Below are 12,101 nucleotides of genomic sequence, written 5' to 3'. Positions count from 1 at the left end.
TGAAGGTATAGTTTTTAAGACATGAAAATGTATTTTTACAGTGAGATCTGTGAAGCTGTAGAATTCTCCCCCTGAAGTGACTGTGCTGACAGATGACAGGCACATTTAGCTGCTTAAAGGAGAAGTAAAGGCTTATAAAGTGTTAATCTCAAGCTGCAGGCATACCTTCAGTTGTCTCAATAGTTCCCTTAAGTTTCCCCATATTTCTCCCGTTCAGATGATCAGAAGCCAAACAGGAAGAAAAAATGCTGAGCTGTGTAAAGAAAGTTCCCATAATGCACCAAAAGCAAGACCAGTGTACATGCTCAGTTAGTTAGACTATGAGTCAGATTCCTGCTGATTGGCTCAGATCCACATTCCTAAGGGAGGGGGAGTGAGTTCTTAGCATTCTTGAGGGAGGGGGGAGCAGGAGAGAGCAGAGAGCTGCATGTCTCTGGCATAGGAAGACAGACAAAACTAATCTTTTCACAGAGAACTCAGTGCAGCGTTTCTGTGAGTGCTTATGGCTGTATTTACATAGACCTTTCTGATAAAGCTTACTTAGTTTTTACCTTTCTTTCTCTTTTAAAGGGATACTGACACAAAAAAACTACTAAATATTAATGTACATAAAAGTTACCTATAGGCCATGCTCATCATTTTTCGCTGATAGGGCTGCTTTTGTAAGTAATTGTTACTTGGAGTTCCTAAATCTGACTGTTTTGCCAACCTGACTGTCCCTTCTGAACCTGTCATAGATTCTAATGCTAACGGACTACTACTGCACAAATATGGCAGCCCCCTCAACTTGGGGGATCAGATAGGTAAAGTATCATCAGGAAATACTTTTATGGCAAAATTCTAATGCTCATGCAAAGACAATGTTATAATATATTTAACAACAGTTTGTGTCAGTATCTCTTTAAAGAGAAGGTTGGATGGATTTTTAGAAAAGGAAAAAACACAGGGTTCCCAACTGTTGATCTGGGAACTGGTCCATTTGCACTTTTGGAGTCAGTAAGCAATTTTTTTTCCACCCACGTGACACAGATCCTCTTTTTTCCCTATACTATAGTGCCCCATACAATATCTGGCGAGTCACTGTCAATCTAATGAAATGGGTTTACACAAGAGAACCCAGAAAGTAACACCAGCCTGAACTTTTAGAAAATGTCAGGGTTCCCATAGTGAGTTTGATCTATTGACACAACTGACTCAAAGTGAATCAAACACTAATGTTGTTATTGATGCCACAATTGACACCATCTCAACTGGGCGCTGATGAAAGATACTATTAATTGCAGGTAGTGGGTGTTAGAGGAGTCCCATGTTCTACACATTCTACTGGCATATTACACATATATTATAGACATTTAGTTTGAACCATATTCTATATTTCTTTATTGAACAATGTTGTGGTTGCACTGCATTACATATATTTCATATTAACTGCTGTTATTGCACATTAATAAAGCAAACTCTGTTGCAGATAGAAAAGAGCTGTGTTTTATGCAATATCCAACAGGACAGCAATTTGTGCACATGCTCATACAAAACAGATAACATACTGTATTTCAGTTCTTCAGTTCTATAAAGCCTTATCTTGTGTTGTAAGAGGCCACTTCCGCATAGCTAACAAACAAGCATCCAACACCAGAACCGCTAGTTACATATTTACATTAAATTCAGATAATTTCCTTATTACCATTGTTTTATTGTGGTGAGTTAATTACACTTTTTGGCTTCCACATAATAATCTTGGGTCCATAATATTTTGTTGTGGCTTTATACATTTCACAGGGGGTCTCAGAAACTTGTATGCAACAGAACATCCATCAGAAAAGGAAAGCAAGTAGACATGAATAAAATCAGGAATCGTATTTAGGAATCGTTCTTTACCATTTATTTTTTATGGTATTAATGATTTTTAAACAGTATTTGCCCCACTTCTGATTTCAGGGGGAATATTTGCAAAGAGTAAAGAAGCTAACCACAGATCACCAGAGTGAAATTCTGCCATGTTCTATTGATTTTCTACTTGTTACTGGGTGAAAATGAGAGTTTATCCATTGATATATATGAAAAATTTATAAGAATTTTCACATAATTGGAAGAAAATCAAATTTTAGTCCAAATATGTAAAGTATATTTTTTTACATTTGCATTGTACGATTACTCATACAGGAGAAATCCCCACCTGCTGTTTAAACCTCGGTTTTAAGTCCAATAACTAAGGAAGTTTATCTATAAAGCCCATGTGCAAGTCAAACTGTTCACTGTTTTCATGTAGCTATGCACTGTGTGGGCTGACCCACAACCCACAGAACCTGCTAGTTTCCCCTTAGGTCAGGTGGATTATGGTTATAATTTGGGCAACCATTGCAAATTCTGGTTGAGTGTGATCAGAGTGGGGAAATACACTCTTTCTCTGCTTCCTGTCTTGGAACCTAAGGCACATGCAGAAGTCGTGTACAGGGCAGAAGGCAGAAGACCCTACAATGGCAACATTTTGTGGGTTAGGGTTTGGTGCAGGTTAAAGTTTTGCAGGTTAGGATCGAGTGTGGGTTGAGTTTTTCCTGACCCACACATCACTAAGACCTTCCAGTTCCAGGTAAATGAGTAAAATCTAGTGCAATATAGCTAAATGTGATCATCCCTCATGGATGATAAGTACTTGGTTTTCAAATAAGGCTAATGTCCCACGGGGAGACTTAGTCACCGTGGTTAATCTTTGCTACTGCAGGTGGCTAATCTCTGTAAAATGCATTTTCACCGGCAACAAAGTGAATTGCTGGTGGAAAGGCATAGGCCTTGCTTAGTTTTTCTAAAGTTGCGCAACAGGTATGCCTTTCCACTGGCAATTCACAGAGACTGGTCGCTCACGGTAGCAGAGATTAACTACAGGTCATTAACTACAGAGATTAACTACTAGGCTCTCCCCGTGGGACATGGGCCTTATAGTTCAGACTTCACTTGGCTTCTGTACAACTACAAATGCAGTTAAATAAATTACTAATCTGCCATACAGCATATGTATTTTATAGTCTCTGAAAAGACAATACCTAACAATCTCTCATCTTTCAGCGCTGATAGTTTGCACAGAACTGCAGCACATGGTTAGACAAAACCACCAGTCTATAGCATACATCACAGCTGACTAGTAATCATTGGAATTTGGAAAGCTTTACATTTTAAAGAGAAGACAAACTGCAGTTAGTGATTTGTCCCATTTGATCAAAATTTAAACAAAGATTTAGAAAAGTCAGTTTCTGATGAGCCTGATATTGTGTCCAAAGGTTCAGAGGTCACTAATTTGCTCCAGCTGGAGTCAGGTAAACCGCATGTTTGTGGGCCGTATAATCCTTTTTTTATCAAAGGTATATGTATAAGGAAACATCTGAGTGGGCTGCAGCTAGAACAATTCCTCAAAGCTGCTAGTTTGAAAATGCTTTTCTAAAGGGGTTGGTCCAAATATTGTTCCTACTACTCTACTGTTTCTATTTTTACTTCTGTTTCGAATTTAATCTATTAATTTAAATAAATCACTCTCAGGAGCCTGTTTTCTTTCATTTCTGATTGGCTCCCACTGAAGCCTGATTCTGGAGGATTAATGATACACACAATATCATGCGCATTGCAAACTTACTTGTTAAATGGATTCTAACAGCCTTTCTAAACGTTGTGGGATGCATCTGATTCCTTTCTATACAATAAAAGAGTTAACAGTGTTATCCCAATGTGTTATTACAGTGGAAAATGTGGACCAATGGAATGGAAAGAGGCAATTTTGAGCAATGAGCTTGCCATTATTTTTCAATGTTAAAAAAGCCACATAAAACACCCAACATTGGCTGCTATGACAATAGCTTAAAAGTGCTGGCACCTCTTAGTGAGATTATTATACGTAAAAAAACAGCTTCTTTAATCACCTTTTATCAAAATGGATAAATCCACTATTTGCTTAAGATACTCAATTTATTATAACAGCAAATCCATCTACCTGGAAAACTCGGACAGTGACCTATCTTGTTTTGTAATACAGTGGAACTGAATAAGTAGAATCAGGACAGCAATCTCCCTATACATCACTTTCCAAGAAAAAGACATAATCAACATATAGCTACTAAACAAAAGAAAATACAAAAATAAAATCAAGCTGCAGAAACGACCGGCGCTTCTCAGTACAATATGGTGTTTTTGGAATAATCCTTTCACATCTCATTATACATGTCATTACCAAGTCACTTGTTTTCTGTCAAATTCTGTATAGCTTGAACTTACTATTGTATATAAAAATTTTATAATACATAAAATAGTATTTAAGAAATTAATTCTGAAGTAATCTTAAAGTAACATTCCATTTTGATTTCCCAGCTCTAATGATGGTACATATTTAAGAATTTATATCCTGTTAAAAGCTCTGAATGGGAAGGCCATTTCCCGTAAAGTCTATTTTTAGGCAAATAATTCAAATTTTTAAAAACAATTTCCTTTTTCTCTGTAATAATAAAACAGTACTTTGTACTTGCTCCATATTGCTGGCAAAACAATTCTATTTATGTAATGCTTAAACTAAAACCTATGGCAACAGCCAGAGTGTGCGCACACAGAACTGTGCGAATCACCGGTCAGCCTGGAAAACGCAAAAGCGAACATTTTCCAGGCCGACTGCCAATCTGCACTGCTCTGTAGGTGCACAACTCTGGCTGTTGCCATGGGTTTTAGTGCAAACACAAAGAGTGGCGTTTGGCCAGGCAGAAAAGTGCAGGGCTGATTTACGCTTTGTCTGCCCTTGCCCTTAAATTATGGTAATCCAAATTACGGAAAAATCCCTTATCCAGAAACCCCAGGTCCCAAGCATTTTAGATAATAGATTCCATACCTCTTATTGTATATATATACTGAAGAAGAAGACATTGTTTATTTGAAAGAATAAGCTCTAAGTGCACAAGGCTGCTAAAAAGTTTTGTGGTTTAATATCTTGGCTCATCCTCCCAGCATTCCCTCTCCAGAGACATCATGCCATGGTCCTGTTCAGAATAATTGACACTTCCAAAAAAAGGCTGCAGATCTTTATATGCAGCCTTTTAAGGCTGCTTATGGCCCCCAATGACGGAACCCATAGTAAGTATGGCAATCTAGAAGTTCTTTTTCCAGAGATTTTGTTACAAAGAATGCTGTTTGAAATTTATGGAATGTGTGGACATTTCTAAAGCCTTTTGTCTAGATTCCCTTTATATAATAACTATTGAAAAAAATATGGTTACATTTTTACTGGAAATATTTGATATAACCAGCAGAAGTCATTTTCAATAAGATAAGGGTTTTTCTATTCACTATTATAACAGTTCACAGTTACATTAAAAGAACATATGCAGTTCTACTTTATTTTGTTAACATATATATATATATGTTTTTATAAAATGTTTATGCTTTGGGGCACGTTGTTTCTTTTTAGCTCTTGTTATACTTTACCATGAAGTGACATTGTCCTGAAATTTCTGAAGCCGTCAAATTAAAGGGAGCTATATATGGGTTACAAATAACTTCTTTTGAAAACCTGTACTGCATAATTATGTCTGTATGATTGAATTAAATATATCTAATTGATGGACGCATTTACATATAAATGCAATAGTAACCTTAAAAAGAAACAAGTGCCATTATAACTCATGTCTCATAAAAAGCAGGTAATGACATAATGCAATAAATTAACTAGAAAACACAAACATTAAAAAATGCAATTCTCTTCAAGTATTGAAGGCATCTCTGCTTTCCCTTTCTACTTATGGAACAATGCATTTGCCACATTGTTTTGAATATATACTTTCAAGTCTGATTTTTAAAATAAGCATCATAGTCAAAAGAAATGTATCACTTTTGGACCTTTTTCTGCACCCTTACCAAGTGCTTGACTTCTCTCCTACAGGTATCCGTTCAGTCTTTGCAATAGCAATAGGGTGGACATTACCCACCACAAAAATGGACTCGTTATGGTGCATTTAAGGAAATAAATTGAATCTCTATTGCAGTGATGGGATGGTCCATGGTGGATTAAGTTGAAGAAAGGCAGACATGTGGTTTTGTAACTTCTATTGGAACCTCCTCTTGCAGGACATCAGTGTCTATGTCCTGGTTTATTCAAAAGCCCACACTTCTATATCTTGCACAATGAAATCTTCTTTCTTGGACATAGTGTCATTATTAAAGGTGCAGCAAGCGTTACTGCGTCCGTGATACAAATCCGAATCGAGCCACAAGCCAAAACGCCCTCTAATGGTTAATAGAAATAAAAAAGTAGCATATTAGAAAATCCCACAAAATGAGTACTTGTTATTCAACAATTAGAAAGGATGCAATTTTAAAATTCACATAGCTAAGAAAAAGGAGCTTCAAGGAACTTCAAATAAGTAATCTGGGGAAATATGTTTATTTTAGAACGCCCAACATTCATAGCTGTGCCCGGACATCACGTAAAGGTGACAGGGCACAAGGCAGGAAAACTGGGTACTGTCAAATTATTTTAAAGGCTTGAATGGGTGCTGCACATTTGAGTAACCAATGGCAACCAATCAGGTATGGGTTACCTGAAGCAAACTGTGGTCTTTTTTACATTCTTTTTTTTTTTTTTTAAATGTGAAAAATCCAGTGTATTAAAAACCACAACCTTCTTTGTGTTAAAGGGGTGGTTCACCTTCAGGTTAAATTTTACTATGTTATAGAGTTTTGAATTATTTGCCTTTCTCTTCTTTCTTTTTCCAGCTTTCACTGACAAAAAACTCTATGAGGCTATAATTTTATGGTTACCTTTTTTACTCATCTTTTATTTAGGCCCTGCACTTTTCATATTTTAGTCTCTTATTTAAACCAATGGCTTGTTGCTAGGTTAAATTTAGACTGAAACTTCTAAAAATGGCACTCTCACATTATACATATATACAAGTTAATTTAAATAAGAACAACCCCTTTAAATGACTTAAAATTATAAGGAAAATAGCTGTCTGCAACTCACCCTCCTCCTCCTAGCCCCAAAAAGCTTATGTCTCCATTTATGAAATAGGAATTTTCTCCACTCCACTTATATACCTGCATGAAAAAAGATAGTTTACAATGTATGTGATGTGTGTGTTAAAAGGTACCATAATCAAAAGAAAACATTTCTGGTGCCATAATTGCATGAACTAAGCAAACAAACATATTATTGTTTCAATTTTGTTATATTTTTACCCCTTGGGTATTGTAAACTGATAAAGCATAGATTATTTTCTTATCTGCCACATAGTTACACAGTTACATAGTTAAGTTCATTTGAAAAAAGGCCAAAGTCAACCCTTTCAAACAAGCCCTAACACACACACACAAATATACCAATACTTACCAATCTATACACTCACATTCACAAACTATACATACCAACATCAATACTAACTGCAGATTTTAGTATCACAATAGTCTTGGATACTATGCTTGTTCAAGAACTCCTTCAAGGCATTCTTAAAAGGGATTTTCCCCTTTGAGTTAACTTTTAGTATGATATAAAAAGGTATATTCTTAGACAATTTACAATTGGTCTTCATTTTTTATTTGTGGTTTTTAATTATTTTACTTTTTGTTCAGCAACCTTCCAATATGAAATTTCAGCAGTTATCTGGTTGCTGAGGTTCAAATTACCTTAGCAACCAGGGAGTTGCTATGGTAGAATTGTAATGAGGGACTGCAATATGAATAGTAGAGGGTCTGACTAGAAAGATAACTAATAAAAAGTAACAATAACAACAAAGTTGTCTCCTCACAGAGCAATAGTTTTTAGGCTACCGGGGTAGCTAGAAAGAGTCAAAAGAAGAAGGCAAATAATTTAAAAACTATACAAAATAAATAATGAAGACCAATCAAAAAGTTGCTTAGAATTGGCCAGTCTATAACATACTAAAAGTTAACTTAAAGGCAAACCACCCATTTAAAGGCATTAACAGAATCTGCCATTACAACATCACTAGGAAGGGCATTCCACTAACTCACTGCCCTCACCGTGAAAAACCACCTACGCTGCTTCAAATGGAAGCTCCGATCCTCTAATCTAAAGGGGTGACCTCTGGTGCACTGATCTTTTTTATTGGAAAAAAGCACATCCCCTATCTGCCTGTAATCCCCTCTCATGTACTTGTACAGAGTAATCATGTCCCCTCCCAAGGGCCTTTTTTCAACCCCAACCATGAGAGTCTAACCTCATAGTTTACTAGTTTAGGTGACTGGGGCTCAAAAAAAAAAAAAAAGATTGTTGTGGGCAATGAGGTTGTGGGAAGGTTATCAATATTTAAGTAGTAATAGTTAAGTAGCCTTAGGGCATGCATGGTGCTCCACATTAAAGACACCTTATTTGAAAAACACCAGGCCCCAAACATTTTGTACAACAGATGCCACACCTATAAACTCAAATAACTAAGGCATGGCACAGTTACTATTTACCGTATATACTCGAGTATAAGCCGAGTTTTTCAGCACATAAAATGTGCTGAAAAAATCACCCTCGGCTTATACTCGAGTCACACGCCACTGTCGGGCGGAAGTGACGTCACACGCCCCTGCGGTGCGCAGAGCAGCGCACAGTCAGCAGGATAATGTTCTGGGAAGCTGGCATAGAACGAGAGCGGGAATGAAGGAAGACGTGAGTGCCAGTATGTAAGACTTTATTCTAAGATCTTTTTTCTTTAGATTGCTCAGATCTCTCAGCGCTGCAGTTCCCTAGAAAAGTAGCTGTTTAATTAGTATCGGTGCTGTGCCCTCTGTTATTACTCTCCCCTCCTCCCTGACTCGATTCCTTCCTGCCTCACCGCTCACTCTGCGGGAGATTCTAAACCAGAGGGAGAGGCCATAGCCATTTGCATTGATGGGCAGGGATTGAAACTACACCTGGGTGCTGCCACATTGCTCTATATGTGTATATATATTCATGTGGAATACCTTGTATACTGGGACAAGCACACCCTTAGTGAGAGTGGGGAGTTACACTTATCAGCAATGTGTTCTGAGACCTTGCATCCTGAAATCTCAGGTAACCAGCATCTTACTAATGTGAGTAGGGGGGGGTACATGAGTAACTGTGAACCTTCTGGTAGTTAACTGGCTGCACAATTCAGGGGATGGTGAAGGTAGTGCTAATGTTTGTGGAATAAAACTTTAAAGAATAAAGTGTGTTTTTAAATATCCTATTTTTAGCATATGTGCCATTGGTCTTCATTTTTATTTATTTATGTTTTAATTATTTGCTGCCCTCTTCTGCCTCTTTATGCTTTCAGGCAGCCAAAAAACTATTGCTCCGAGAGGCTATCGGTTCTCAATACCATATCTCACCTGACTCTCTATTATTACCTATAATTAGTACCTAATTACAGTATTTCCCATTATTAGCAATGCTAATCAGGTATATCCATATCATGTAATCAGCATTACTAATACAGGTGAATACTGTTAATTATTATTAATTACCATAATTTAAAGTTACACACATACAGTACAGTACGGTATAGAAGTAAAAAAAAAAAAACTCACTACCACCCTAGGCTTATACTCGAGTCAATAAGTTTTTCCAGTTTTCTTAGGTAAAATTAGGTACCTCGGCTTATATTCGGATCGGCTTATACTCGAGTATATACGGTATGTGGATAATTGTCATGACAATTGTGCTTAAACCACATCTTTATAAATAATGGCTTACCTTAAAATCTGGGCAAAAAGTGTATAGGAATGTTTCCCCAGTTCCATAGTAATGATCACTAAGCCTGAAAGGGTGAGTTGCATAAGCCCCAAACACCTGGTATAAAAAAAATTATATAAAAATGTCAATTTCTCTGTTAAAAAGCTAAACAATAAAAACAGGTGACTAAAACCAACCTAAAGCAAAATACATATTTCTATTGAATGGGCTACTAAAAGTACCCATTCAAGAGAAAAATGCAAAAAAAATTCTCTGCTATATGTAAAATCTGGATTTACACTAAATCAAATATGGGGAGAAAGAATAAACAGAATGAGGCAGATCTTAAAAATACCACAGAATATTTTAGATATGAAAGCTCTTGGTGCTGATTTACTAATGAATTGATTCTGATTAATCCTTATAACCATCAGAAGTTTTTACTGAAATGATCAATTCATAACAAATTGTATATATCAGTCATGGATTGAATTTCTTGTTTCCAGTGAAGTGGATTCATTCAGTAATGATACTGAAAACATTTATTACATTGCCTATGGCCTGCTATGAGATTTTCAGCAGTCTTTGAATGTCAGAAGACTATGAACAATGTTAAATATTGATGTAATTGCATTAAGGCTAATTTGATCAACTTAAGCAACATTACATCAATGTTAAAACCTGCAAGATTTTCACTCTTTGATAAAACTGCACCTAAATTTGTATGATATAAATTATATTGACAGTGTAAAAACATGAACTGGTTTTATGGAGAAAAGTCAATTATTATTGTGGATATTAACTGTGATGCACAATACAACTACCTGATTGTCCATGTCCTTGACCACAAGCAACACAGGGCTGTCCACAGTAGCCAAATTCCTGTACAATGTCTTCAAACTGGTCCCATGTTCCTGTGTACTATAGACCAGATGCCAGAGGTAGCCTTGCACTCTTGCAGGAAGATTGTGTGCCAGCTAAATGAGGAAGCAACAAACATATATAAAGCAAGAGAACCTTAAAACCTCAAACAGGGCTGTCACTTCCCCAGTAAACAACTGATTTCTTTCTATCATATGAATGTATGTATATTTTCTAATAGATATATATATATCTATACAGTGATACTTATGTGTGCAGCACTATACAGTAGAACAATAAGTTAATAGAACAAACAGGAGTCATTCAAATAATAAAGGCAAAAGAGATCCCTATCCCACAGAGCTTACAATCTAAGGGATATGAAGTTTTTCTTTATACAATTAAAGAGAAAAGTCAAAGAAAATGTACAGCTTCTCAATATATTAATAAAACATTTGCAATTGTTCTATATTGGAAAGTTGCTTACAATTTCTCTCTTTGTGCAAAATGTAGTTTTGGTACTATTTGTGTTGATATTTTAGTGTATTTCTGAATGTAACCATTTACAACACATTACATAAACATTATAAACAGTTGTTCTAATGGGGGTGGCTCAGAGATAACTTACATGCATTGGACAGCATTGGATGCTGAAAGTTGTAGGTGACAGCAGATGAAGTGCCATGGCATGTTTAAAATACTCTCATTATAAAATTATCTTACTGTTAATATTTTATACCAATAGTGTTTTTATAATGTGAGTATAGGTAAATTTTATTTCATACTATCTCTATATAAAATATACTGTTACTGTGAAATGTAAGGATCTGAAAAGATACAGAGGAACTCCATGACCATATAAAAGCATTAAGTTCTGGGTGGAAGACCCCTTTTAAGACCCAGGTGGATGTATTGAGGGAGGCCTGCTATTAATAAGGCTCAGTAAAGAGTCCCGGCTTAGACAGACAATCTTTCTAGATAAAGTCAGGGAAGAGAAAGCCCTGTGAGTCTTGCATAAAACACATGTAGAGACAATTATCTGTAATTGTTCAGCATTGTCTATTTTAGTAGCCGTGACAAGTAGCTGATACTAGTATGTCCATGTGTCTTCACCCTTAGCTAGAAACAGCATCCTTATGTTCCACCTAAGTACACACAAAAATTTAAACTTGTGTTCAAGAACAAAAGACTGAAGAAGAGTTTTTTGTAGCCTGGGGATATAAATATTCACAGTGTTTGAGTTTTTATATCACTGCATAGGCTACTGTAGGAAACTAAAAAGGAAGATAAAAGAACATGCTTTCCCTCTAACCATTAACAAAGATATTACCTTCTCAACCTGCATGTCATCCAGCAGCACGCTTTTCTGTTTCAAGTCTGGCAGAAAATCTTCCAGTGTTTCCTCTTCATCCTCATCGTCATCATAGCAACTGCAGGTACTTTTGCGGCGCTTTGCCTCTTCTACAGTTATGATCTAGGAGGAAAGTTTAGTCACAGTCACTGTTACCTTGACTATTAACACATATCCTTAGATCTTAAAGAGCCCCAATATTATCTGCAAAATTAC

General features: G+C 36.3%; 1 protein-coding gene across 5 annotated transcripts in view; it reads right to left on the bottom strand.

The window, feature by feature from the left end:
* Positions 1-1,351: 1,351 nt before the first annotated feature.
* ncoa7 (nuclear receptor coactivator 7) overlaps positions 1,352-12,101 on the bottom strand; it is an 81,841-nt gene continuing 71,091 nt past the window's right edge. For all 5 annotated transcript variants that reach the window (XM_031901997.1, XM_031901999.1, XM_031901998.1 and 2 more), the window contains 5 exons: positions 11,865-12,008; positions 10,498-10,650; positions 9,695-9,790; positions 6,992-7,065; positions 1,352-6,252 (listed from right to left, as the gene is read on the bottom strand). In XM_031901997.1, coding sequence (XP_031757857.1) covers positions 6,117-6,252; positions 6,992-7,065; positions 9,695-9,790; positions 10,498-10,650; positions 11,865-12,008 — 603 coding nt within the window. In that variant the 3' untranslated portion in view covers positions 1,352-6,116. The remainder of the gene's footprint in view (positions 6,253-6,991; positions 7,066-9,694; positions 9,791-10,497; positions 10,651-11,864; positions 12,009-12,101) is intronic.

The sequence above is a fragment of the Xenopus tropicalis genome, chromosome 5, assembly GCF_000004195.4.
Source record: "Xenopus tropicalis strain Nigerian chromosome 5, UCB_Xtro_10.0, whole genome shotgun sequence".
NCBI lineage: Eukaryota > Metazoa > Chordata > Amphibia > Anura > Pipidae > Xenopus > Xenopus tropicalis.
The sequence above is the reverse complement of the archived record's forward strand: the minus strand, read 5'-3'. Positions and strand labels throughout refer to the sequence as shown.